General features: G+C 50.3%; 1 protein-coding gene across 1 annotated transcript; it reads left to right on the forward strand.

Annotated features, from left to right (window-relative positions):
* The first annotated feature begins 4685 nt into the window (after positions 1 to 4685).
* Positions 4686 to 6898, forward strand: NFILZ (NFIL3 like basic leucine zipper). The gene is given in 3 exon segments (XM_033002879.2): positions 4686 to 4985; positions 5328 to 5607; positions 6831 to 6898. Coding segments are annotated over 3 exon segments (648 nt in total).
* The last annotated feature ends 17795 nt before the right edge of the window (positions 6899 to 24693 follow it).

Raw genomic sequence — 24693 nt, forward strand, 5'->3', positions numbered from 1 at the left:
TTCTGTTAGTGGAAGGAAAGCAGTTTTACCAGAAATAAGGATCTTTCGACCAGGTAGATAGAGTGCATGTAGAAAAACCTCAATACAACATGTCCTCATTTCCACAGAGGTTTAGCATCAGCATTAAACTAGGACATTACGCATTTAGCTCTTCACAGCAGATCAGATACATTGTAGAAGTGGTAAGGATAGTTTTTATTGCCTATCTTTATATATTTAACAGTCTTTACATAAAAATGTGGCTTGTTTTCTGCCTACTCAGAAAGGTAAGAGACTGGAAAAAATTCAAAGGCTGTTATCTCTAGAGAAATAGGGCTTCGAAAAGATGCTCTGTCTAAACAGAACTATCAGTTTTAGTGCAAATCAGAGGCAAAAAATGAATGAACACCAGCATTTTACAATGTTTTTGGTGCTTTCTCTTCTGTTCAGGATGCAGATAATGCAGAGTATGGCTGACGTTCTGGCAAGACATTAGTAATTGTCTTCTACATTTATAGCCACAGAAACAACAGATACTAATGCACCTTAGGAAATATTGATTGCATAATGCACTTGACCAAAATGGTTCTACCACTGTTACTGATATTAATGTTTCCATTAATATCAGTACAAACTGTGTGTCACCTTGTGCACTTGATTGCTAGAGTCTGCACTCATGAAGACTCCCAAGACAAATACAGTGTTGGTATATGTGCAACTTTGTGGGCTGCATATATAAATAACAGCTAGAGCTTAGACTCTGTGGCCTAAAACTTGATGCTTTCACATAATCGCCCAGCTAAATCTTCATTCCTTGCCCTTAAAAGGCCAGATCCTGCCTCCGATAAGAACTTCCTCTGTCTCCCACTTCACACCCAACCTCCTTCCAAATCTTCCCCACCTCCAAGTAAGTGTAACTGTGCCTCCCCTCTGGTGTGACTCCTGCCTCTTCTCCTGGCCTCAACCCTCACTTCTCACTATTTCACTTCCATCTGCCTCAATTCATGCAGCATTAAGGTGGGGCCAGAAGGAAATTCCCACCTTGGCACAATGGATTAGAGTGTGAGGGATTGAACAAATGTGGGAAAAGTTAAACAAATGTGCTGAAATGAGTTTGCTGGAAGGAAGAGTTCGGGTTCTTTGTTACTTTTTTTGTTCTGTTTCACAAATGCCTATTTTGGGTCCCTTTTGTTTCCCATGCTTCCCAGCTATATTGGACAGTGAATGTTGGTTACGGTAATCTTGAAACTTCTTATGGGATCTTCTTATGACAGGCACCAGGAGCAAGAGAAGGACAGGGAGAAAACAAACTACTTTGCCCTATGCGGGTGATGAGTTTACATGGTGAAAAAGCCACCTGTTGATCTTTGACTCATTTGACAAAGAAGTCACGTCAAATACTAACCTGAAAAATTCCTGGTAAGTGATTAAGCCCTGAAACAATAGCATATTTCTGCCTCTTGACGCTGTCAGAAACCACAGGTACATTCACTGAAATTCTCCCTTTGATGCTTTGAGAACAGAAGCAATTTTGATCAAAAGCTGGAGGAATTACCCCAAACACATTCATGCTAAAGGACATTCTTTGTTTTGGTCTTTACTCTTGTACTGTTTGGGTTACTTTTCATACTGTTTGAGATCTCAAAGACTTATGGTTAAATTAGAATAAATACATTCCAAATGTATTAAATCACAAAATCACAGTGAAGGAGAATACTTTCATGGAACTTGACCTGATTTAAACCAAAACAAAACTCCGGTCATGCTGAGCAAACTCAGATAGTGAATAGATGTGGATTTGTCTGTTTTACAGGTCTGCATTGTGCAGAGATCACAGCTGATGACAACCTGCCAATACTGAAGGTCTCTAAATCTGTAAAAATAGATAGCTGATATTTTATCTGCAAGCAGCAGAATATTTAATCAAATAGCTTCTACAGAAGATTAGCATTTTTAGGCTCAGTCTTCACATTTCTGCTGTACGATATGTATATAACTCTTTGTGTATATGATGGAACTCCTTTGCATACATTCTCACATTGTTTGATTTTCAAAATCCTCTAGTAATCTTTTATGCCTCATTTGTTGGGTGCTAGCTTGAGATACCTTTAAAAGGGATCTGATTTTGAGGAAGAGCTATGTAAGAAAACAGAGTACTTTGCTTCCAGAATGTTGTCCTTTATATGATTCATGAGTTGGATTCTTAAGAAATCACTAGTCTCTCTTGGGAAACTAGACCATTCAAATGTGATTTTTTGCATGGAACTTCAAAAGTGAAGAACATTGGAAATTTTCAGAACCTCTAGACACAAATTATAACTGGACAGTGTTTAAGAATTTGGTTTTTTTCCACAGAAGTGTGAGCTTTTTTGATTAGTGTTGATGTTACTGTGAAAGAACAAGTGGAGTGCCCAAGCATCGTTCTTCATCATTTCTGTTTCTCTATGTCCTTCACTGAACTAGTGCCCTTCTGTGTTCAGAGGGACATACAGAGGGACCTGCCCAAAGTGATGTCCTGAATGATTTTGAAATATATCTTCCCCTTTTGCTTGTAGATGGTTATCAGTCACCAAGAAAAGAGCAATTCATGTCATTCATGCAATAAATTGATTTAGCAAGAATGTTGGCTTTTAGTCATGCTGATTATCAGCTGTGTTGATTTTCAGAAAGGTCACATGCCAGATTTTCACAAGCTCACAGCATCTGACTGTATGGATGTATATGGCTCAGGCTTTCTAAAGGAGTTTGACTTCTCATTTCACTTGTAGCTCTGAATATGTTAATTTAATTTGATTCCTGAATAGCTGTTTGAAAGACAAAAATGCTTTGACTGAATGTTTCTGGCTAAAAAATGAGTAATGATTGGCTTTTGGATGTCTTGTTGATTTTATTGCCTCTGAGTTTATGCAGTTTTCAGCCTGAAACATCTTTTTTTCTTGGGGAGCAGAGGGGGAATGTTTTCAGCTGAAAATGTCATCCAGCCCTCCTCCCCCCAACACTCTGACCAGCCCTGCCAGGAACCTTGGTGATGTTGTCCCCATGACTCAGAAAAGCACTGTGCAATTCTATAGACAGGTACTATTATTATTCTAACTAGTTGGTGAACCATGAGTGCATTACAGTGCTAGGAAAGTGCACTGCAACCCACCAGACAGCACGGAGGGCATCCTGACCACTATTTGTGTGTTGGTCTTTGTGGGTCCCAACGGTCACCTCGTCATGAGGCTAAAATGAAGGGCCTTGCACAAGGGCTGTGGGGATTGAAATGTGGCAAATACCAAAACTTCAGTGCATTATTTGCTAATCAAACTGACACAATTTTGCCCTTTACCATTTTAGGGTAATCCTGTAATATTGATGGTTTACCAGGCTCAGTGCTGGCTGGTGCCTCTGGCCCAGCTTTCTCTTAGATGGGAACTAGGCCCTAAGCCATCCGTCAGTGGAGCATTTCTGAGTGGGATCCTTTCTCTGCTCCTTCTCTACCCATCCTGCAGAGGTCATAACAAGCTGTCTCCTATTGACCCTACAAAGTAGTTTCCCATAACTTAAGTTCCACTCACAAGATGTGATCCCTCTCACCAGACCTAAGTTGCCTGCAAGGTCTAAATCAGAATTAATCACTCTGGGCTTTCTTAAAATCAGTAAACAGACCAGGGAGCTCGGCTGATCCAATGTGAGTACTTCAGGGTAAGATATATGTCATGCTAAGCTCCCTCACTAGGTCTCTGTGAAGTACGGAGGGTGCCTGAGGTGACCACATACAGATGCCTGCTTCCAGACACTCACACTAGATCAGCACAATCCCTCCCAGCCTGCCCAGAGACAGGAGGGCTGTTGTGGTTTTCCTGGAAGATCGCAGTTACAGGAAGCTTGTAGCTTAGATGGGGATGTCTGGAGCGTGATCTCTTATTAATTCGTTTCACAACTTGGACTGTTTCATTGGTCTTCTCTGCTAGGTTCTTCCAGTAGTCAGGAACTTACCATGGTCATTCTCTTCTGACAAACACTTCTGTGCCAACGCTTGGTGCCATACTGCTGCTCAGCACCTGCAGTGAAAGTACTTGCAAGCTCCTACATTTTCTTACAGATCTATCAGAATCATAGACTTCATCAAATCCAGGTTTTCCAGAGTGGGACCAGGGGTTTGGGGGAAAAACGGGGACTGAATATATTCAGTAGATTTGTAACTCTGCTTCAGCTGCTAAAGTATGTGACTGAGGTAAATCAGTTCTTCTCCCTGTGCCTTCCTTATCTGTAAAACAGAGGCAATGCGTCTTATTTCCTTTGTAAGGCAGTTTGAGATTAGTGGGAGATAACTAGTATGTGAGAGCAATTTTTATTATCCTGACTGAAGCTAGTTAAGCAAAGTGTTTGTGATTGTTCACTGAGTCGGCAAAATATGTCCTTTTAAATTCAGCTCAGTCACACATGTTTTTTGGGTAGCCTGCGGTGATCTTTGCAGGCACTGTTGAGACGCGAGGGCACTGATGTGCCGATAGTATTTTGAAAATGTGGCTCCAAAACAACAGAAATAGCCGAGGGACCCTGTCCTCAGGTCACATGTGTGTATAGTGCTGCACTGGGTGTTCACGCTACGAATGCCACAGAGATAAAACAACCACGTGGTTACATTAATTTATTAATTAATAGCACCCTTACAGGTTTTGTGTTCTCATTCCGGCAGAACACCGGCTGTGTTCGCAATCATGGAAAACTTCATGGCACCGCTGAGCACCGTCAGCGAGCTTGCGCTTCAGCAGAGCAAGGCCAAGCTCCTGCACAGCAAGGCGAGCGGTCCCTCCCGGCGCAAGCGGGAGTTCATGCCGGATGAGAAGAAGGACAACATGTACTGGGAGAAGAGGCGCAAGAACAACGAGGCGGCCAAGCGCTCACGGGAGAAGAGGCGCCTCAATGATTTCGCCATGGAGAGCCAGCTGGCTGCCCTCAGCGAGGAGAATGCCATCCTCAGGACAGAGCTGCTCTCTCTGAAGCTGCGCTTTGGGCTCATCAGCCCAGACACCAGCACCTACCAGGGCCACTCCCTCCAGGACTTCTTGGGAGTTTATTTCAGAGGGCACAGAGCAGCGTCCCCACTCCTCGAGATGGAGCCCTTCCCTGGGGAGTCCTGCTTCTTCACAACAAAAAGTTTCGTGCCGAAGGTGCTGGAGCCAGCTGACTTTTCCTGCAAAACCTCTGGCCCATCTGGAAACATCCTCGGCTGTGACCCAAAGCCAGCTCCCATGGACACGCCTGGCCTTCAACAGCCAAAGAGGCTTGACGCATCCTTCAGATCCACCGTTTGCTATCCATTCCTCAATAACCACCTCCCAGACAAATATGCATTCCACGTGCCTTTGTCAGGCAGTGCCTGCTTCTTGTGCCCTTCCCCCAGTCCAGCCGAGGTGAGCAAAGAAAGCAGCACAACTGTCTCAGATGAAGATGACGAGCAACAAGTGCCCAAAACTTCTCCTCTACCCCCATGCAGCCTGCCCTGCCCCTCAGAAGATCATTTGAAGGGCCGAAGCTGTGCTGCCCTACCTCACAAGCTCCGGATTAAGACCAAAGCCCTCAGCAGCTTGGAGGACAGTGGCCTGGAATCTCAGTGAGGTAGCACAGAAATGGCCTGCTGTGGGGCCAGTGCAAGAACTTCCAAAGGCATGGAGGGTTTAGAAGGAAGGGGTGGGAGGGAGATGTCTTATCCTTCAAAAGGGAAGTCATTTTCTCTGCTTTGCATAAATGATAAAGGAGTTTATGGGGCTGGGCTGCATCACCACTGCGCAACTGCAGCTGGCCATGACGTTCATCTTGCTGGGTGAGACTGGCCAGACACCGTGGTCACTGTGTAGGTCTCCATTTCAGCTGGCTGTTCCGCTTACAAACCAGGCTAAAACTTGAGGTGTGAAGGGACAAGAGTCAGGAAGAGGCTAAGACAGTGCCCCCACCATGTAACACAGCTACAGCTGCTTGGGGCGGCAACCGCTTTAATTATGCTTCGTTGTCACCTTCGTCCTCACACAAGTGCCTGAGATCTGAGTTGCTTGACATGGGAAACTATCGATGGAAACAGTTTCAGATCCCTCAGCTGTCTGGAGCACGAAGAAGGGATAATGATTAAAAGGTGGTGGATTTACACTGGCATGAAGCAAGAGCAGAACCTCGTCCATTTTATTCTCAGTTTATCATAATTTATCTTCAGAAAGAAGGAACTTTTTTTCTCTTTGACCAGACAGTGTGGTCCAGAAGATAGTTTCATTTATCTGTGCAACAATTGTTTTGGAGGACTAAATATTTGGTTTTTATTGAAATGCAAAACATATCTTAGTTTTACTTTCTTCTTTTTAAGATTTAAGATTCAAGGCATTTTTAAAAGTGATATTTCTGTATTTGGAAATTGCCTTTATAAAACATTCTCTCACCTTTAGCTGAGTTAGCTGAACTGTTTCCTTTTTTTTTTTTTTGAAATTAATTACTTATAAAATAAAAAAATAAGCAAAAAGACAATGTATACCAAAATTGTTAATTAACTGGTTAGAAAGCATTTCAACATTTTAGATTTTAAAAATGATTTTAAATTTATTTTACTAGCTTTAAATGCAAGTGAGTCACTCAGTTAACATCTGGCTGCTTAGACTAATCAAGGTAAATCTCAGCTGGGCCGGTGCTGGACTCACATTGGCTGTACTCATCAATTATTCCTATTTACCATACTGTGCAAGCTGGAGAGACTGAACTGAAGACCTAGCACTGAAGGGTTTTATTGAATTTCAGTGCCTGGCGTATTTGCAGCACTCAGAAATAGTTGAGGAATATAATACTCATAGCTTTAGCCTTTTGGGTCCCTGCTCTCACAGGGGATGCAGCACCACTGGATGAGCTGCAGATGTGGAACAGAACGGGCTGGACTTTGCAAAAACTGTAAAGGCCACACTGCTGTTTCAGAGCTCTCCTGGACATGGAGGCACTGACCTCCAACCCTCTGTGAAGGAGAGAGGAGATACAGAAGCGTACGATGCCCAGGGCAGGGAGGGGGATGTGCAGCACGTTCCGCAGGCGTGTCCCCTTTACGGGTGTGATGCTACCAGCTCATTCCCATCCCGAGGTGTCACCAGTGTCAGCTGGGCTGCGGGAAATGTTCCCTCCCCACCGAATGGGTACAGTGAGATGTGTTGGGAAGCTTCGGCGGAGCATCATTATGGGAAACCTACTCTCAGGCTGGGCAAGCTGCTACTTGGTTCTCACGTGGTGCTTCTGCTCCATCCCCGAGCATTCAAGGAGCGTCCATGCCCATTTCTAGCATCATCTCCACATCGGTTTTAGTGATTCCCGATGACAGGGGTTTCCATCCTCTGTCTCAGGAGACCGCTCTTTACCAGATCTCCAGACTTTGTTTAATTTTATCTAATGCATTTCCCCTCTTTCCCCTTTCAAAGCATTTTGCTCCCTTTTACCTACGCAAACGCTGCACATAGGGTGTGTGTTCCTTGGGGTGTCTGCTGGGACGTTTTCTCTGTCCATCCTGTGTCACCTTTGGGGAAGCCTGCACGGCAGCCGTGGCAGTGAGTGTGGAGTAGGTGTGATACAGCTGGAGAACTTTAAGCCAGCCGAGCATGTAGCTCAGGGCTCAGCGTAAGGCAGGAGGCATCCTGAGCTGTAGCTACACGGCGCTGAAAGCTGAGCCTCAGCGAGGTCTCTAAATCCTGCTTTATCCTGTTCCTCAGTCACCTCAGTTTACAAGCCAAAGAGAGTTCTCAGAGATGTATTCCCTTGTGTTCCTTTCTGTGTTACGCAGTTCTCGTGAAAATGTTAGGCTCTGGAGAATAAGGACAGTTATATTTTTCCAGAAATCATTTTATAGCTAATAAAGAAATGTACCAATAAGAAAACTGTGTGAAAGGACAAGCCATGGGATATAATAATCCCTCAAATCAATTTGGTGAAGAGGGCCCTTAATGTGAGCTATACATAGGGTCATCTGAACTGGGGAGGTATATCAACACGTTGTGCCTAATAAAACTCTGTTTCCAAAAGCTGAGAAAGGTGTATTGGCCTGTCTGTTGGGACTGAATCTGCACGGAACTTTCCTCGTCAGGAGCAGCCAGCGTGGTAAATGTATCCCGCGGAGAGATGTCCTGCTCAGCAGGAGCACAGGTAGCTGCGATGAAGGGCACAGATTAAGCAGCCTGTGGGGCTCATACCTCCCCGATTCCCTCTGCCCATAAGTGTGTTTTCCCCCTGCCTGTGTCTAGGTTTTTATCTCCACTGCCGAGCCCTCCTGCAGCCACGGCACCGCCGGCGTGCTGGCGCTGGGGCTGGGGCAGTGGGGCTCACGGGCAGCTCACCACCCTTTGTAGCGACAGCTTGCAGGAGCCAACCCCGCTGACAGCCCGTCTCTCGTCCTTTTGTGCTGGGACCACTGCAGAGAACTGGGCAGAGCTTCTCACTCGCAGCAGCCGAGGCTGAGCCGGAGCCCGCAGGCTGCAGCGCGAGGGGGGAGGCTGCACTGCACTCACTGGCGTGAAGGGAAACCAGAGAGCTGCAACCGCTCTTCAGGTGTGAAACTTGACACAGTGATGCTTTCAGATCAAAAGAAACCACAAGCAGTTCGATTTCCTGTCCTATTCCCTCTGTCCTCTCTTCCCCTCAGAACAGGTACGGACAGCCCATAGCAAGACGGAGGCTTAGAAATTATTTCGCTAGAAGAAATTGCCTCCCCCCTACTCCTGCCCTTCCCAATCGCTGCCGAACCAGCTTTTCTCGCCGCTGCGCAGGGCCCTTCTCTGGCTCCATGTGCCTGCAGCCATTTCAGGGTGCAGCAAGAGGCTGTGAGCGAGCGATGCGGGGGTGCAGGCAGCAGCCTGGCCGTGGCAGCAGATCTGGGGTAGCTCCGCTGCCCCTGCTATGTAGGACGGGTTCAGTGCCTGCAGGGAGGGACCTGCCTCCCCTCCCGGCCCTGCCGCCTGCGGCCCAGGGCGAGGCAACCCCGCCAGGTGTTTCAGCCTGCAGGTGCCCAAAGGTGACTTTTTGTGGGGAGCGGGTTCATCTGAAGGCGAGGAAGAAATGAATAACTCTTCCTGTTTGTTGGTGACCTTGCCGTTGCACAAACCGAGGGCCAAACCTGGAGCCGGGGTTCACGGTGGTGAAAGCTGCCGGGCCCCTGTGGAGGGAGCAGAAGGGTGCGGCGGCAGCAGGAAAAAGCAGCCGGAGAGCATGAAAGGGTGTGAAGTAAACCAGCCCTGGCCCCACACCCGGCTCAGTTCACACCTTCTTACAACCCCTTCGCCACTATTTCCCTTGCTCCAGGTTTTGTCTGTCCCCCGCTCCGGGGCTGCTTTCCTGGAGGAGATGCAGATAGGGACGGTGTTTCCCCTCCCTCCACACTTGCATTTCTCCTTTGCTGCCTTGTCCTAGAGAGTTTCCTACCGATACCCTGGGCACGTCCAGCCATCTCCATATCCCCAAGTTGCACATTTAATAACATCTTTAGATAAGGGCCTTTATTGTGCTAATGGTTTCAGCTGATGATAGCTGCAAGGCTTGCCTGGAAGGCAGCTGACCTATTCCCACTTCTGCTCCCATTTAGAAGTTAATTCATTAACTTGCCGTTGAACTGAAGTAATCTCTGATAGTCTTCAAGCTGGTTAATTACCAGCGTCAGTGTTATATAATTAAAAAAACCTCTGTGTGTCCTAAGAGGGGGAAGCGAGGAAGGTATTTCTTGCCTTTATCTCTTTGGAAATCTATTCTGGTATTTTTCTTACCTGTCTACAAGAAGGGAAAGGTCAAAAGCAACAGCCAAATTCACTATCAACTGGCATTTAAGATTATACTGTTGATTCAACCCATGTTTAAAAATGTAAACCCATGCCACAGATTTAATATAATCATTATTTACACTGGCAAACACAGGTCTGTGTTTACCAGTAGTGCTTGGTGATGTTTATTTTAGGGCAGAGGTGACGTTTAGAAATTACACGGGGCAGGACATTTGAAGGCAGAAGCTGTTAAATCTGGCTCTGCACTGCACACTTCCACCATTTTGCCACTCCCTCAGGCAGAGATGCTTTATTTATAAAATAAAAAATGTAGTTTTTCTCACTGTGCCAGCTGACGGGTGAACGGCCCCCGCCCGTGGCCACTCCGCACCTCCATGCACAAGACCTTTCGCATCATTGCTGAGTCCCGGGGCCAGACCTGGCAGCTTTTTGGGGCAGGAAAAGGGCTGAGCTGTGGGGCTTCTCCCTTGGCACCTGCGTCTGCGCCTGAGCCTGAGAGCATCACCCGCGCACAGAGAGAGCCCGAGGCCGGCCAGGAGCCGAGCCCAGCCCCTGCCACAGCTCCCTCTTGCTCCTTTGCTGGGGTCAGGGGCACAACCGTGGGCCCAGCCCGGACCTTCTCCGGCGAGCAAGTCCCGGTGCACGTGGCCAGCCCAGGCTCCCTCGAAGCACAGCCACCACGAATACTTTCATTCGACAGCACAACCAGCAGAGGAAGAAACGCTGTATAAATATCAGCCTTCTGCTTTGCATAGGAGCCGGTGGTGTCAGCACTTCCCCAGGAAATGAGAGACTTTGCTTTGATTCCCTTCTCTGGCTGCAGGGATTCAAAATTGCTTCCCGAGAGAAGGGAAACAGCCTGGGTGGGCAGCCCGAGCAGCGTGGGGCACCCCCCCCCCACTGGGCCCAGCGCTCCCCCACGGCCAGGAGCTTGGGGTGCCCGAGGGCTGGAAAGGTGAAAGGAGAGGGAGCCAGGGACCGTGGCATTCCCCTTCCTGCAGCAGAGGGGAAGCACGTTGCCACATTTAAACATTTTGCTGACACTTCTCTGGCGTTCAGAGCTTAATGATGTTGTCAGAGTCGTGGTTTAACCCCAGGCGGCAGCTGAGCACCAGGCAGCCGCTCGCTCACTCCTCTCCCCGCCCCGGCGGGATGGGGAGGGGAACCCAAACCAAGAAAAACTCGTGGGTTGACATAAGAACAGCTTAATAATTGAAATTTAAAATAAAAATAATAATAGCAATGAAAAGGAAGATAACAAAAAGAGAGTGAAATAAACGCTGAGAAGGACAAGTGATGCACAATGTAATTGCTCACCACCTGCTGACAGATGCTCAGCCAGGCCCTGAGCAGCGATCTCTCCCTCCCGGCCAACTCCCCCCGGTTTATAAGCTGGGCATGACGGCCTGTGGTGTGGAATATTCCTTGGCCAGTTGGGGTCAGCTGTCCTGGCTGTGCTCCCTCCTGGCTTCTTGTGCCCCTCCAGCCTCCTCCCTGGCAGGGGTGAAGAAGCCTCGACTTAGGACAAACACTACTTAGCAACAACTAAAAAGATCAGTGTGTTATCAACATTATTCTCATACTAAATCAAAAGCACAGCACTGTACCAGCTACTAGAAAGAAAATTAACTCTATCCAAGCTGAAACCAGGACGGTCAGCCATCGGTGAACCTGGCTTTCTGAGTCCTGATGTTATTTCAATGTGTATTTTTGAAAGCAGGCTTTCCTCCTCTGCATACCTCCAGCCCTCACAATCAATACATTTCTCTTATATTAAAAAATATAGCCATTTTGATATAAAATTTTCAGGTGATGATTTTGCTGATCATAATGGAAAGTTCTCAAAAGCCCCAAACAGATTCCAGGAAATACAGCTTAGGTGTTAATTTGAGAGGCACCGTGGTGGCATCTGTTTTCTAGTCAATGCATTTAGCAAGTGGTTGAGAAAAAGCAGTAAACAGTGAAATGAAAAAGTTTCTGGCATTATAAAGTTATTCGTGCTGGCAAAAGCTGAAAATGACTGTGACAAGTTGAGGAAGATCTCACCATGCTCGAAAACTGCAGAAGATAATGCAGGGGCAATTCAATGATGATAAATACAGATTAATGCACTAAGGAGAAAGCCGTGGCCTGAACAAATCATGTAGTAACTGGTAAGTAACAACTGGCACTCTCCACAACAGCTCTGCTGTCCTGGTGAGCTCACATCTTCAATGCCTTTTGCCATTCTGCTCCTCCTGCCTCCAAGAAGAGGCAGCGAAGACAGGGCAAAGACAACGAGTGGAACTGCAGAAGGGCTCTGGTATGGAGCCTGGGGTTTTGAGTTGGCAAGAGGTGTCTGAGGGGTACGTGCTACAGGTATCTAAATATACATTGTGGGAGACCTGCAGTGTCTGAGCAGGGAAAAATTGCTCACTGGTTTCTGTAACGCAGAACGAGCTGGCACCGAGTGAAAGCGGGCAGAGGCTTTTTAAAAAAAAAAAAAAAATGCCAAGAGAAAGATTTTTTCATGCAGCACACGGCTAAACCATGCGAGTTGGCATCACAGGATTTCAGGGAGGATTAGTCTGCCAGGAGCAATCGGGGACTGAGTGGTGGCCGAGGCGCAGGCAGCGGAGCCGGGAGGGCAGGCGGTGCTGCCGCCGCGCCCCTCGCCGCCAAGCACCCCCCGCCGGGGAGACAAGCCCCAGGGCTGGATGGAGCCGAACTCTGATCCAAACGCTTCTCCATCCCTGTGCCTCTGAGAAGAAAATGTCTCTGCTGCCAGACACTGCGCACTCCAGAAAACCCCAACAAATCTCACACATTTCAGGCACTATTTTTCACACCTTTGTAGCGTTAGGTGGAGAGATGACTACAGAGTCTTCCCTTAAGAGCATGAGTTAATGATGACCTTTAGCTTAGGCAAAGGCCCAAAACTGAATCATTACCAATGTAGGAAAAGTTAGCAATGACTTCTGGAAATAGATGCTACATTCAGAGTGTGTTCAGCTGCCTGACAGACTGTATAGCCCCTGGGTGTACCTGTAAGGGCAATGCCATTTCAAAAATCTATTTTAAATTTAATCTTGGCTATATTTCCATCATTATAAAATAATTAGAAGGGAAAATTCCAAACCATAGACAGCTTGCAGTATTAATCATCTGCAAAATGAACTGCTGCCTGCATTGCATCATGTCCCCCATCACACAGAAGACCAGATGCTGCCATGGGCAGTTAAGGCTCAGACTCAAGCTGAATTCCCTGTTCCCGCCCTATAGGAGTCTTCTAATTTATTCTCATGTCAGTCCTAGAAGGTTATTTCTAGATAAGTGTGTTCTTTTTGTGGAAAAGAAAATAACGGCCACGTTTCTGGTTGGCATTTCCACCATCAGAAATCCCAGGTGACCTTGGCAGTGTCAGTGCCTGCAACTCCAGCTTGCACAGCTGGCTGCAGCCCCTCGAGGGCAGAGGGCTCCTTTCTTCACAAACGCCGGGCAGGGGCTGATGCCCGGTCCCTGGGGATGTCTGCGGTGGGAAGGTGCTGGCATCCAGCTTAGCAGCGGGGGAAGGAGGATGCGACGTCGCTCCCCTGCACTCACGGCGATGCTCTGGCCCTTGTGGCGCAGGTTCTGGGCACTGGAGCTGGGGCTGGTTTTTATTGTTTCCTCTGCAGAGAGATCGGGTGGGGCTAGGCGGAGTGACTGCAGGCCGCAAGAACATTTCTGCCCCTTATCTCTTCTTGCTGGCCTTATCAGCCCCACGAGGGCTGCTCCTCGCATGATCTGCCTCCTGCGCGCTGAGTTGCCCGTATTGCACCCCTATTTCTTTCCTGCTGAACCTTGCCCTTATCTTTATATCCAGGTGCCTTCTTTACACGCTCCCCCTGCACCGCTCCGTCTCCGCACTTCTGGCAGGCAGCCCCACGTGTAAATCTGCTGACTGTGCTTTGCACATCTTACTAATCGTGCAAACTGGTGCCGGTTCTATTCCTAGCTTAGCTACCCCATTGCTGTTTGCAGACCACCTCTGAAAACGTGGAAAAATGTGTCGAAAACCTGGCTTTTAACAGGAAGGGTATTAGAGATTGTTTATGAAACGCCACCAGGAAAGCGTGCGGGTTTTTTTCATGGCCACCTGCACCCCTGTTATTATGAATAGGCAGAAACTTATGATCAGAGCCTCGGCAACAGTTTAGTGCCCAGTAAGTCGCACAAGACAGTGCCTTGGTGCCTGTGGCTGCGGGCTTCCAGGGGAATAAGTCCTGTGGTGGAGATGTGCATGACCGTGGGCTGCTTGGCCTGATTTATCCAATGGGGGTTTAGGGATGATAAAGTTTAGAATGTCTGTGAGGTCCATTCATCCTTGCACAGCCAGGTCAGGCTGAAATACAGCTGGAGAAATGGTCTGGAGATACCCACTGGCCATCATCTGGGAAAATCTTCAGCCTCCTGTGTCACCTTAACTAGAGCTTCATCCTGCAGCCTGCAAAAGGATAAAGCAGGTTATTCAATCTAGCTGCCTTTAATGCAAAAAAAACCTGGGAGTTGCTGTCTAAATTCCTAATGCCACCCAATATCCTTGCCTATGTGCAATAATGCTCAGCAGTGTGTTAAGATGAAGTGATTATTGGAGGTACCTTGGGTGTGTGGGAGTCAGTATTTATGTAGCTGCCTCCCAGCTTGTATCTTCCTCTTATCAGATACTCAGTCTTTTAAATTCACGCTCAACTATGCAGAAAAGAAGAGAAAAAGAAAGTGTACACCCCTACATTAACCTGTAAATATGATGTAGTAAACGCAACTGAAAAAGTGTGAATACACTAAGCTATTCATCTTTAAATTGGCTTTCTGATATCAGTTCTTCTGAAGACCACAATCTTTCATTTCTCGCATGTAGCATTACTCATACTTGATAAGTGTGCTAAAACATCAGAGGGAACTGGGGAGGTTTGACAACTCCTTGACCTCAAACAAACTACTCAAATAGCAACACTCTAGGATGAATAAAGCTTGCCCGATTCTTATTTTTATTTTTTTCAGATGTTAAAAGTCTTTGCCGTTGTGATGTGTTAGGGCTGTGTGTGGGTAAAATACCATCTAACCAAAACCTGCACCCAAACTGGACCAGGCACCTCCACCCTGACTCTCCCTGCACTGCTGCAGCCCTGGCTCGCCGGCACAGGCACGGGCCCAGCACCCTGGTGAGGAGCAGGGAGGGGGGGATCTTTTTCCTGACATTTTTGTTCCCCCGCTCTGTGCAGGAAGGCTGCGGCAGAGCAGGGTGCTGAGTTCCACTTCCCAGACAACACACTTGTGTTGTCTTTAATTCTTCTTCTTTCTGCCAAATCCCCTTCCCTTAGTGATGGCTGGTTAAATTAGCTCGGACTAAAATGTGAACCAAGCCTTCCCAGAACACTCTGAAATGCCATTTTTTCTGGGTAAAATCCCCCAATTCTCCCCAGAACTCAAGTCTTACTGTGCTGAGTTAAACATGAAAATTGTCTGCTATTTCTTGTGCTGCTGTTCTATCCAACTCTTTGCACAAACCCAGAGCTCTGGACTGGCCCTACACTGGTGCCCACAGACATCAACACCCCCCATCACATCTGGTGCACAGCTGGAATGGTTATAAAGGTGTGGAGAACAACAGTGGATGTGCAAGAGCTGCTTTGGTCCAATTTAGCTCAGCTTTTTTTGATGTCCAGCTGTATTGTCTGGCTGTGGTGCTGTCTTCTGCACCCCTGGTGAGAGGGAAGTGCTGCCCAGGCAGAGGAGACACCTGACAGGATCTCTTGCTTGCAGATGAACAGGTTGCAGCGTGGCGAGAGGTGTGAGGAGCACTGTGGTTGTACATGTGTGTCCATATCCCCCTGAACGGGGAGAAAACACCCGTGTTAACCACGTCACTGCACGAGAGCCCCAGTGGTGGGATGCTGAGCACGTGAGGGGGGGCTCCGGGTGTTAGAAACTGGAGGATCCATCACATCTTCAGTTTTTCCCCTTCCTGCGCTTGTTTTCTGCCCAGCCGGTTGGGATGAAGCTGCCATCGGGGTGTGGGCAGGGGAGCGGCCCCCGCCGCCGCGAGGGCGGCCCTGAGCCTCCCCGAGTCTAACACCTACGTTTGGTTTTCACGTCTGTAACCCTGAATATTTAGCGGTGACGTGCAGCGTTGTTGCGTTGGCTGCCGGAGGTTACTCGTATGGGAGGGATCAGAAGAAAAAACGTCAGGGTTGTGTTGATCCCATCGGGTTTCCTATGGGTCACGGCCACGCGGTGCCGACGCGTCGATCCAGACGTGGCCTCTTGGCCACCCCCAGCTCCAGATGTGCCCGCATGAAAGGACAGCATCCAGGCGTGGCCGAGCACTAAACACAGCCCTTTTCTTCCCGATTTTCCATTTTGGTCGGCGCTGGAGCCAGCCGTGCAGGGACCCCTCACCGTGGGGACGGGCTGTGGGGCTGTGACCGCCCGAGCGTGCGCAGGATGAGGCTGTGCAGGGGTGCTGGGTGCTGCCGCCGCCGGTGCTCGGCCGTGCCGCCTCCGCGCCCCGAGGGCTCCTGCTACGGGACAGGGAAATCCCTCCCAGGCACTTTTCCAGCACATCAGCAATTACAGACAACTAGAGAATTTCTTTTTCCTCCTTTACATGCAAAAGACGTGCGATCTGATAGTGGTTTTCATTTTCTCAGCATTTCCCCCCCACCCCCCCACCCCTTCAGCCCCCAAAATGTCAAAGGTTTAAATTTAAAGTTGCACCTATTTACTTCTTGTTTCTGCAACCAAGATAAAAGAGATGGGTCTCTTTACTGCAATTGGGTGACAAGAAGATGCGGGGTGGGTGGGGTTGTGGGGGATAAAATAGCCTTTCTAGGAAATGTTTTGCCAGGCAGCTGGGAGCTGGCTGGGATTTTTTAATTTATTCTCTAATTCCTGCTGTAACTACCTGTCTTTGCCAATCTCCTCCTGGACCAAATGGGAAAGCATCTGAGGGGTACCAGGGACTTAGTCCCTATGTGACCTGCTTGCATTAATGCACTGGTTAGACAAAATAAGAAAGTCTTGATATAACCCAGGCAATTTTCCTCATTGTTTCAGCATTTTTCCAGCTGGCATAAATGTAGATAAACTTCCTGAATACTCAGAGTTTGTAAAAGGTGGAAATAAAAAAGCTTGAAAATTAGGAGAAAAAGGAATAGCAGTACCCAAAATCCAGAACGGAATAGGAGATGCTGTTGCATTATTTATTTCATGCCTTGAAGAAACATAAAAAAATAATTTTTTTTGGTGAACACCCTGTGAAATTTAAGTGTGATCTGTTCTCACAAGCACCTGCCCACAGCGTGCACCCCAGGTTGCTGTGAAAGTGAAGTGGGGGACCTGTGTCTTAACCCCGCTGTGGCTCTGAAAATCTGAATAACCGCACAGAAATACAAAAGCAGCCACGGAGTCCCAAGTGGCCACATATTTGTTACAAGATGATTAATTACGTGTGCAGCACAATGGCAGGAAAAGTGCACTGGGTTCGAAGCTCCTGAGCCCTGACTATGGTAGGAAGGACTCTCCCTACCAAACTGGGTGGGATTTGTGAGATTTCATTTTGAATCTGTTCTTTGCCTCGGTGGTTGGAGGGTGCTGCCAATGCTCCGGGGATGCAGAGGGTGAAGAGCGCAGCTGCACCGTGGGGGGAGCAGAGATGGGAACTGGGGGGTGTGTGTGTGTGTGTGAAATATTAATGCTCCTCCTCGGGGCTATGAAACGTGGATACAGCGAGTTGTAAGGTTTAAATTATTTAGGTTTATATTAATCTTTTTGACCCGGATCCTAAAGAGCTGGGGATGGGCTTTGTTGCTCTGGTGAGTGGGACATGGGCATCTTTGGGGACTTTTGGTGACAAGAGCCAAGAGCTGAGCTGATCGGGCTGCCTCACAGTCAGCAGCGCGGGCAGCTTCCTCTCCTTATTTTCTGATGGTTCTTGGCACTAGAGCAGCAGTCGAAGACTTTTAATGAGTCAGAGTCACTTTTATCAGAGAAAAAGCTATTTCTGTTCTTAACACCTTTGAAGCAATGACTGCAACTTCAAAAGTTAAAAGGCGATTTGATAAGAAAAGCCTCTTAATACTTTTTTAAAGCAAGTAAACAGGGAGCTGGGCACCCAGAGCGGGGAAGCCAGAGGGCAGGGGAGCCGCGGTGATGCCTCCCTGCCTGGGGGGGCTTGTGCAGCCCCTTCCCCACCCGCCGGCCCTCCCTCGGGAAGCACCGATGGGTTGTGAGCAAGAAGCTGCACAACTCTCTTCTGCCTGCCAAGGATCCTTCTCCTTTTCTGCGCCTGCCCTTCCTCCGCCGGGGCTCAGCCCCTCATCGTAGCCTCGGGCCGTGACCCTGCCTGGCCCCAAGCAGCATCCTGGGCGCAGGATGAGGCACAGCCCGAGGAGCTGCCCTTGCAGCTCAGCCTCGTCCTGCTTTTCTTCAGATTGCTGCGGATTGGGCAAAGGAAAATCCATTTCCTTTGGACCGCGCCGCTGCGGGGGGGATGCAGGGGTGGGGCAGGGGCTGTGGCGCTCCCAGCAATCATCCCCAGCTGGTGCTGGAGCCCGACGGGGAGGTGCGCTGCCCCAGCCTCTTTCTCCAACCAGGGACCTTCCTCCACCCTATTCCCCACTCTTCATCACCCTGAATTCAAAACACTGGCGAGTGCAGCTTAGGGGAGAAGATGGGATGTGAGGGATGTTAAAACCATTCGTGGCACTTGGCTTCTTCTCCTGCCTGCCAGGGCCACTTCCACTCGCCGCCGCCGAGCAGGAGATGCTCTCTGGAAAGCGGCGAAGCTGCGTTTCCCCCCCTCCCCGTCGGCTCTTGCGCAACGCTGCCATGTCACCGCTCGAGATCTTGTTGCTCTTGCCCTCGCAGGCGGGACAGGAAGCGACGCTGCGGATGGGAGTTGCTCTCCCTTGAGAAACCTCAACCAGGCTCAGTGCCGGGCCCACCACCACCGGCAGCTCTCTTCCTGCAGCCAGGAAAAACCTTCCCGAGCAAGGAGGCGGCTCTTGTGCCTGCAAGAGCCCGTAACACCGGGACAGCACCACGCGGGTCGGCGCTCGTGGCCAGCTCCCCGTTTGCACGAGCGCTGGGGAGGTTCAGCTCCGGCCACCTCCCCAGGAGGGCTGGCCCAGGAATGACAAGAAATGAGGTTTATGCCCAAGCCCGGCTTGTGTGCAAATCGCAGGGCGATTTTGCTGCCCGTGGCAGCGTGGGGAAAGGGGGGGGGGTGGCGGGTGGGGACAGAGCAGCAGCTCTCAGGGCAGCGGTACACGACAGCCCCGGGCTCTTGATGAGGGAACAGGAGGGATTTTGGCAAGTGGGGAGCAGGCAGAGGAGAAAACATGAGTGAAAGGGAAGCGGGTGGGAAGGTTTTGTCTAAAGGTTAACACTTGCCCCAGGAGAGAGGAGGCAAATGTCTGTTCTCTTAAATAGCATTTGCTGACGAGGCTGTCTCACAGCTATTTGGTTTGGGTTTTTTCTTAAAAGACCAATTATGTCCCTTTTTTTCCACTGTACTTGCTCACACCCCTGTTGACTAGGGAGTCTGATGAACATCATTGTGAGATCTCAGGTCGTCACCACCTTCCCAGTGTGGTAGCATTAGTTCACACCTCCCACACTTGTTGCGCTTCTTTAATAAAACAAAAACCTGGCATGGCCCGAGAATGAGATTACAGCAGAAAAATACTTTCCGCTAAATTACCGCAGTGTTTTGACTAACCTCAAAATCACACCATCCCTTTCTTCCTGATCCCTCACTTCCCTGAGACGTGGAGATGAGGGGTTTTTGCAGCCCACCAAAACACACACGTGGAGTCCCGGCGCGTTGCTGCGACTGAGGAGCGCAGGGCTCCGGCACCGAGCACGCGGGGTGCCCTGTCCCCTTCGGGCCCTGAGCCCGTGATGTGCCAGGGGGTGACTTCTTCACAGAATATTTGCTTTATATCACCAAAAAGGACTCGGGAGGTAACCCCAAGCAACTGTCAGGTCTGAGCCGCTCCGATCCCTTTGGCACAAAGAACCCGTGTCCATCGCTGCCCCGACAAAGCTGCTCCCGACTGCAACCGCCGGTACCCCGGAGCTGAGCACCCGTCCTTGGCATCCTGCTGGGCTGTGCCAATCTGCCAGGCACCGCGCAAATTCACCAGTGACTTTGCACATCTGCAAAATGTCAGCCGTTGATGTGCACAGGCCGTGTCACCCCAGGCCTACGCAGAGCATCGCCGGGCGGGTGTTTCTGCAGCCCCGTGAAAAGCAGATTTTAACACGGGAGCTTTCCCAGCGCTGGTGCAGAGCGGGCAGGGTGCCCACGGTCCAGGAGGGCTCTGGCAGTGCTTTAAATCACCCCCTCACCAAAAGCCCCTGGGCAATCGCTGCCGCTGCGGAGCCTCTTCCCAAACACTCCAGCGGATGAAAAGAGCCATCCTCCTCCGTGGGAAAAAGCTGATGGGCGACAGAAAATACCCTCTGGGAAGATAAAAAGGGTGCTGTGGAGGTGTCTGATTAACCGCTGAGCAATTTGTTCCCCGTGGGGTGGCTGTGCACCCTGCCCGCCAGCAGCGAGGCGGTGGGCAGTGGCGGCAGCGCCCGGGCGTCCGCAGGGACGTCGCGGAGCCGCCTCCGAGAGCCCTGGCAGCCACGGCAGGATTTCCCCGAGTGGGCAGGGGCAGCGGAGGGGAGCTGACCTCTGCCGTTCTGCTCCCCATCACCCCGAGCTGCGCTGGGAGTGACTCCAGAGGGAGAGGTGGTGCTGCGCTGGCTTTTTGCTGAGGGGAAGCAGGAGGGAGGGCGGATTTGATGGGCTAAAAGCGCTGCAGAGGTGCCAGCTGTTTTGTGGGCTGCAGCAGTGGCCACTCGGAGGGCTGCGCTCACCACAGAGTCAACCAAAGTCAGAATTAGAGTCCTGACCCTCTGCTAAGCCTTTAACAGAAAAAGATACAGGCTGAAAGCCAAGTGTTTGATGTTTCAGCCGATACGAGGGATGCAGAGTAACACCCTGGGGTTGTGCCTGGTCTCCCTGTATTTCCCCTTTCAGCTCACAGGAAACAAATTTGCAGCTCTTTGCTCCACAGGACACTGGACCAGGGTTTTCAGCTTCACCGGGCACGTGGTTCCAGCAGCTCAGCCCCACGGATTCAGCACTGCTGCCTGAGGCCAGGAGTGCCGCTGTCAGCTTACGAGAGCTGCTTGTTCCTCCCAGGCAGCCCAGCATCTGCAGCCTGGGTTTCTAGTGAGATAAGAACTTGTTTTCTCCGGAAAGTTTCAGGGGAAATGAAGCGGCTAGTTTGAGTAAATTTGAGAGCCAAACACTCTTTGCTTGTCAGAGAGCCGTGGGAAAGTGTCCTGCAAGATGCCTCCTGCATCCCTGCAGCATTCCTGCAGCATCCCTGCAGCATTCCTGCAAGCATCCTCCCTGCATCATCCCTGTGGCATCCCTCCTGCATCTCTCCAACATTCCTGCACCGTCCCTGCAAGCATCCTCCCTGCATCCCTGCACCATCCCTCTTCCATTCCTGCACCATCTCTGCAGCATCTGTGCTGTACCATTGCAGTGTCCCTGTAACATCCCTCCTGCGTTCGTGCAGCATCCCATGTCCCTTCCACTTTTCCTCCACCAAACCCTGTGTCAGCTTCAAAAGGTCAGGGGGAGTTTCTCAAAAGTTTCTTAAATTAGGCACAATTCTTTTGCGGATTGTCTGAGGGAGGGTTTGGTGCTGAGCTTGGCACTGTTTGCGATATTTCACGTGGTTCTTCCTCCTCTATGCAGTGAGAAAATCACTCGTGTGCAGATGTTAGTGTTTGCAGGCAACAGCTGCGGGGGGGGGACCACGACTGCTCCGGCCCATGCGTGTTCTCCGTGCTGGAGTGGGGAGCAGATATCTCCACTGCATTAAAAAGGAATTAAATCTGCTGTGTTTCTGTTCAAGATCAGTGATTATACCTACCCTTAAATCTGCCCACTGGAGTGTATTAAATAAGGGGTCTTCATGGGACATAGAGATCTTGGGGCTGGACAGAGAAGGATGAGGACTGGGCGAGGATGACAAACATGGGCTCAGGTTCCCAGGCCGAGTAGGAGATGGGGAACTCTTGTGCTTAATACAAAATGCAGCTGTGGGGAATTCAGTGTCTTCCTCCTGTGAGCTGAGTCCGGGCCCCAGTGCTGGGGGGATGGTCCCAGTTCCCTGCTGGGGGTCACACCAATTGAGTCCTGAGGAGCTGCAGCTGCAACGCATCAACCCTCAACCCTATAAAACCCAAAAGAGAGCACCTGGGGGGGAAGACAGCTTCTTTTCTCTGCCTTGGGTGATACCCAGCTGATGGTGGTCCCTTGATTGACTTCCTGGTTCAGGTTTCAAAATCCTTTACGTGCTTTGGGAGAGGTGTCAGGGTGCTGTGGTTTTTCTGCTTTGCTTTCTCTCCTGTGCCTCGGCAGGCTGCTCTGAGACCCTGGTTTTTGCTTTGAATCTAAGTTTATGGCCGCCTTCTTGTGCTTGGGGGTGAGTGCGAGGGCTGGTTGCTTGGTGGGAGCTGTGTGGGTTTGCATGTGGGGAGCAAAGGACCTTTGTTGGGTACCCATGGGCTGTAGCTCCAAGGGAGCGGGTTCTCTGCAAAGCATGGCATGAAATTCTGGAGCTTGCTGGCTGTTGCACAGCTCTGCTAGAGGTGAGCCTGGGCTGGTTTGGGATCCCTGCATTTTGGTGAGCTACTGGCATGGGTCACAATGTCCCCTCGATGCTGTTGCATTGGCCCTAGTAGGGGACACTGTGACCTGTACTGTCAGGTGGCCCCATGAGGTTGTAGGGATGGGGATGGGGAAGGGAGTCCCTGCTCCTAGATTGTTCTGGTCCCCAGTTTGGGGAGCCCCCATCCCACAGTCCCTGCGGAGCTGGGCAGCAGTACACTCACCCCTGAAGGTAAATTCAGACTGTGGGGCTCCTCCCCCCTTGCCCCCCTGAGTGGGTTTGGGCAGAATAATTGGCAAAGGGAGCTGTGATACCGGCTGGGGCTGAGGTGGTGGCAGCGGGTCCCTCCTGGCTGCTCTGTGTCCTGGGGTCTCCCCAGGTCACCCCACCCCATCCGGCCTCTGGTCTGCCCCCCAAAAGGACGGGGATCTGCCTCGCTGGGGGAGGTCCTGAGCAAATATCCTTCCCCCCTCCCCACCACCACCAGGGTTGAAAGGCTCTGTCTTTGTCCTATGAAGTCCCCCCCCCTGTTCCCTGGGTGGGGTTTCCTCCCAGGGAAGTGGAGGGCTGAGGGAGTTGTGGCTGCCGCTGCCCATCCCAGTACCCTCTGACCAGCATATTTGTGGCAGAGGTGGGAGTGTGGCTGCGGGTGTAGAAGTGGCCCTGGCACCAGGGGCTGCGTTTGCAGCCCGGCACGTTGGGACTCTTTGCTCAGTCTTGCACAAACACATGGATTGAGTGATGCTGCCTCAGGGCTGAGGTCGAGGTCCTGGACTGCTGCAGGGCTCTTCAGAGTGAGTAAAATCAACTGGAAAGTGATGACTAAAGAGAGCGAAGAGGGGCCTCTGGCCCTGCAACAGGGGATTTTCTGCATCTGTGTCCTGAGCAAGTTTAGTAATGCCATGATGCGCAATGGTATAATCTGCTTTTTGACAGGAGTGTGGTGGAAAAGTGAATGCTGCTGCCCAGCTCGGGCTCATGCAGGCTCATGTTTCTTGTGTGTGGGGGGGTTATCCTGGTCTGCTTTTGGACCCCTTTTTTTTATTCTTGTTGGTGTTTCTTGTAATGGTGTTTGGCCAGAAGCCAGCGCCGGGTGATAAAGTGTGCCCAGAGCTGCTCTTTCATGGCTGTGGCTACACACACCCATGGGAAACAGCTCCTCATTTCCTGCGGGGCTCATCACTTCTTGTAAAATCCTGCTTCATGCTCTTCAGAGGTGCCAGCTGGCACTGCGCAGCCTTTGTCCCCAGCCCACCGGTGCTCCCCCCCCCCCACTCGAGATGGGCATTGCTGAGCCGTGGGGCTGTTTGTGCAGGTGACCTCGTGCAGCAGGACCGGATGGCTTCGTGGTGCAGCCGCTGGCTGGCGGTTTGCAGCACGGATCCGGCTTGCTTTCGCACCAGGGAGGCTGTGGCGGAGCTGGGGGCACCGGGCTGCGCTGCGGACACCGGAGCTGATAAGACGTTGCATTGCCTCAGTGCTCCTCCTTTCACCGAGCAACTGGGCAAAGTGCAAGCTGAGGCATAAAAATATAATTGCCTGCTTTTTCTTTCTCCTGCTGCCCCTGAATCTCGCGCTTTTTAGTGGAGAGGAGCAGATGTGCTGGTGCACAGGAAAGGAGCCATCAGGCTCAGCAGTGGCTCGCAGGGTAATTTTGTATTTGCTTCTTGCTGCCTGGCCCTGGGGTGGGTGGGTAGAGAACAAAGTTCAGCAATTGTGGTGCCAACAAAATGAAGCTTTTGCTCCTGATAAAGCAACAATTTCACAAATGAAATTCCTGGTTCGGCACAGTGTGGCTTTCCCGCTGCCTGTCCCGGGCTAAAGTCCCCAGTGGAGTGGGACAGGAGAAAGGCTGAGGAGGTGCAATGAGGGAGATTAGCAGGAAGGATGTGCCCTCGCCTATGGAGCTATGCATCCCGACAGTGGAGCTGGGGCCAGGTGTTGTTACTGTCTGCATGTGGGGTGGGTGGTCTGGATCCTGCTCTGGGGCAGGCAGCTCCGGTTCTTCAGGTTTTAGTCTCTGTCAAAGGTGGAACAGGCTGGGGTTCAGCTGTTGGGAAATGGTGCTGGGTCACTGCTGAGAAGAGGAGGTTAGAGGTGTCTGAATGTGTGCCCTTGCTGCGCAAAGGGCTTTTTGGTGATTGTTTCCAAAGCAGGTGGAGCGTTTTTTCTATCTGTAAGAGCCCAATTGAATAGAATTGCCAGGGAGAATTAGGAGAAACGTCTGAATCTTT

Source organism: Tyto alba, unplaced genomic scaffold (genome assembly GCF_018691265.1).
Source record: "Tyto alba isolate M040663 unplaced genomic scaffold, T.alba_DEE_v4.0 Super-Scaffold_20000042, whole genome shotgun sequence".
Classification (NCBI taxonomy): domain Eukaryota; kingdom Metazoa; phylum Chordata; class Aves; order Strigiformes; family Tytonidae; genus Tyto; species Tyto alba.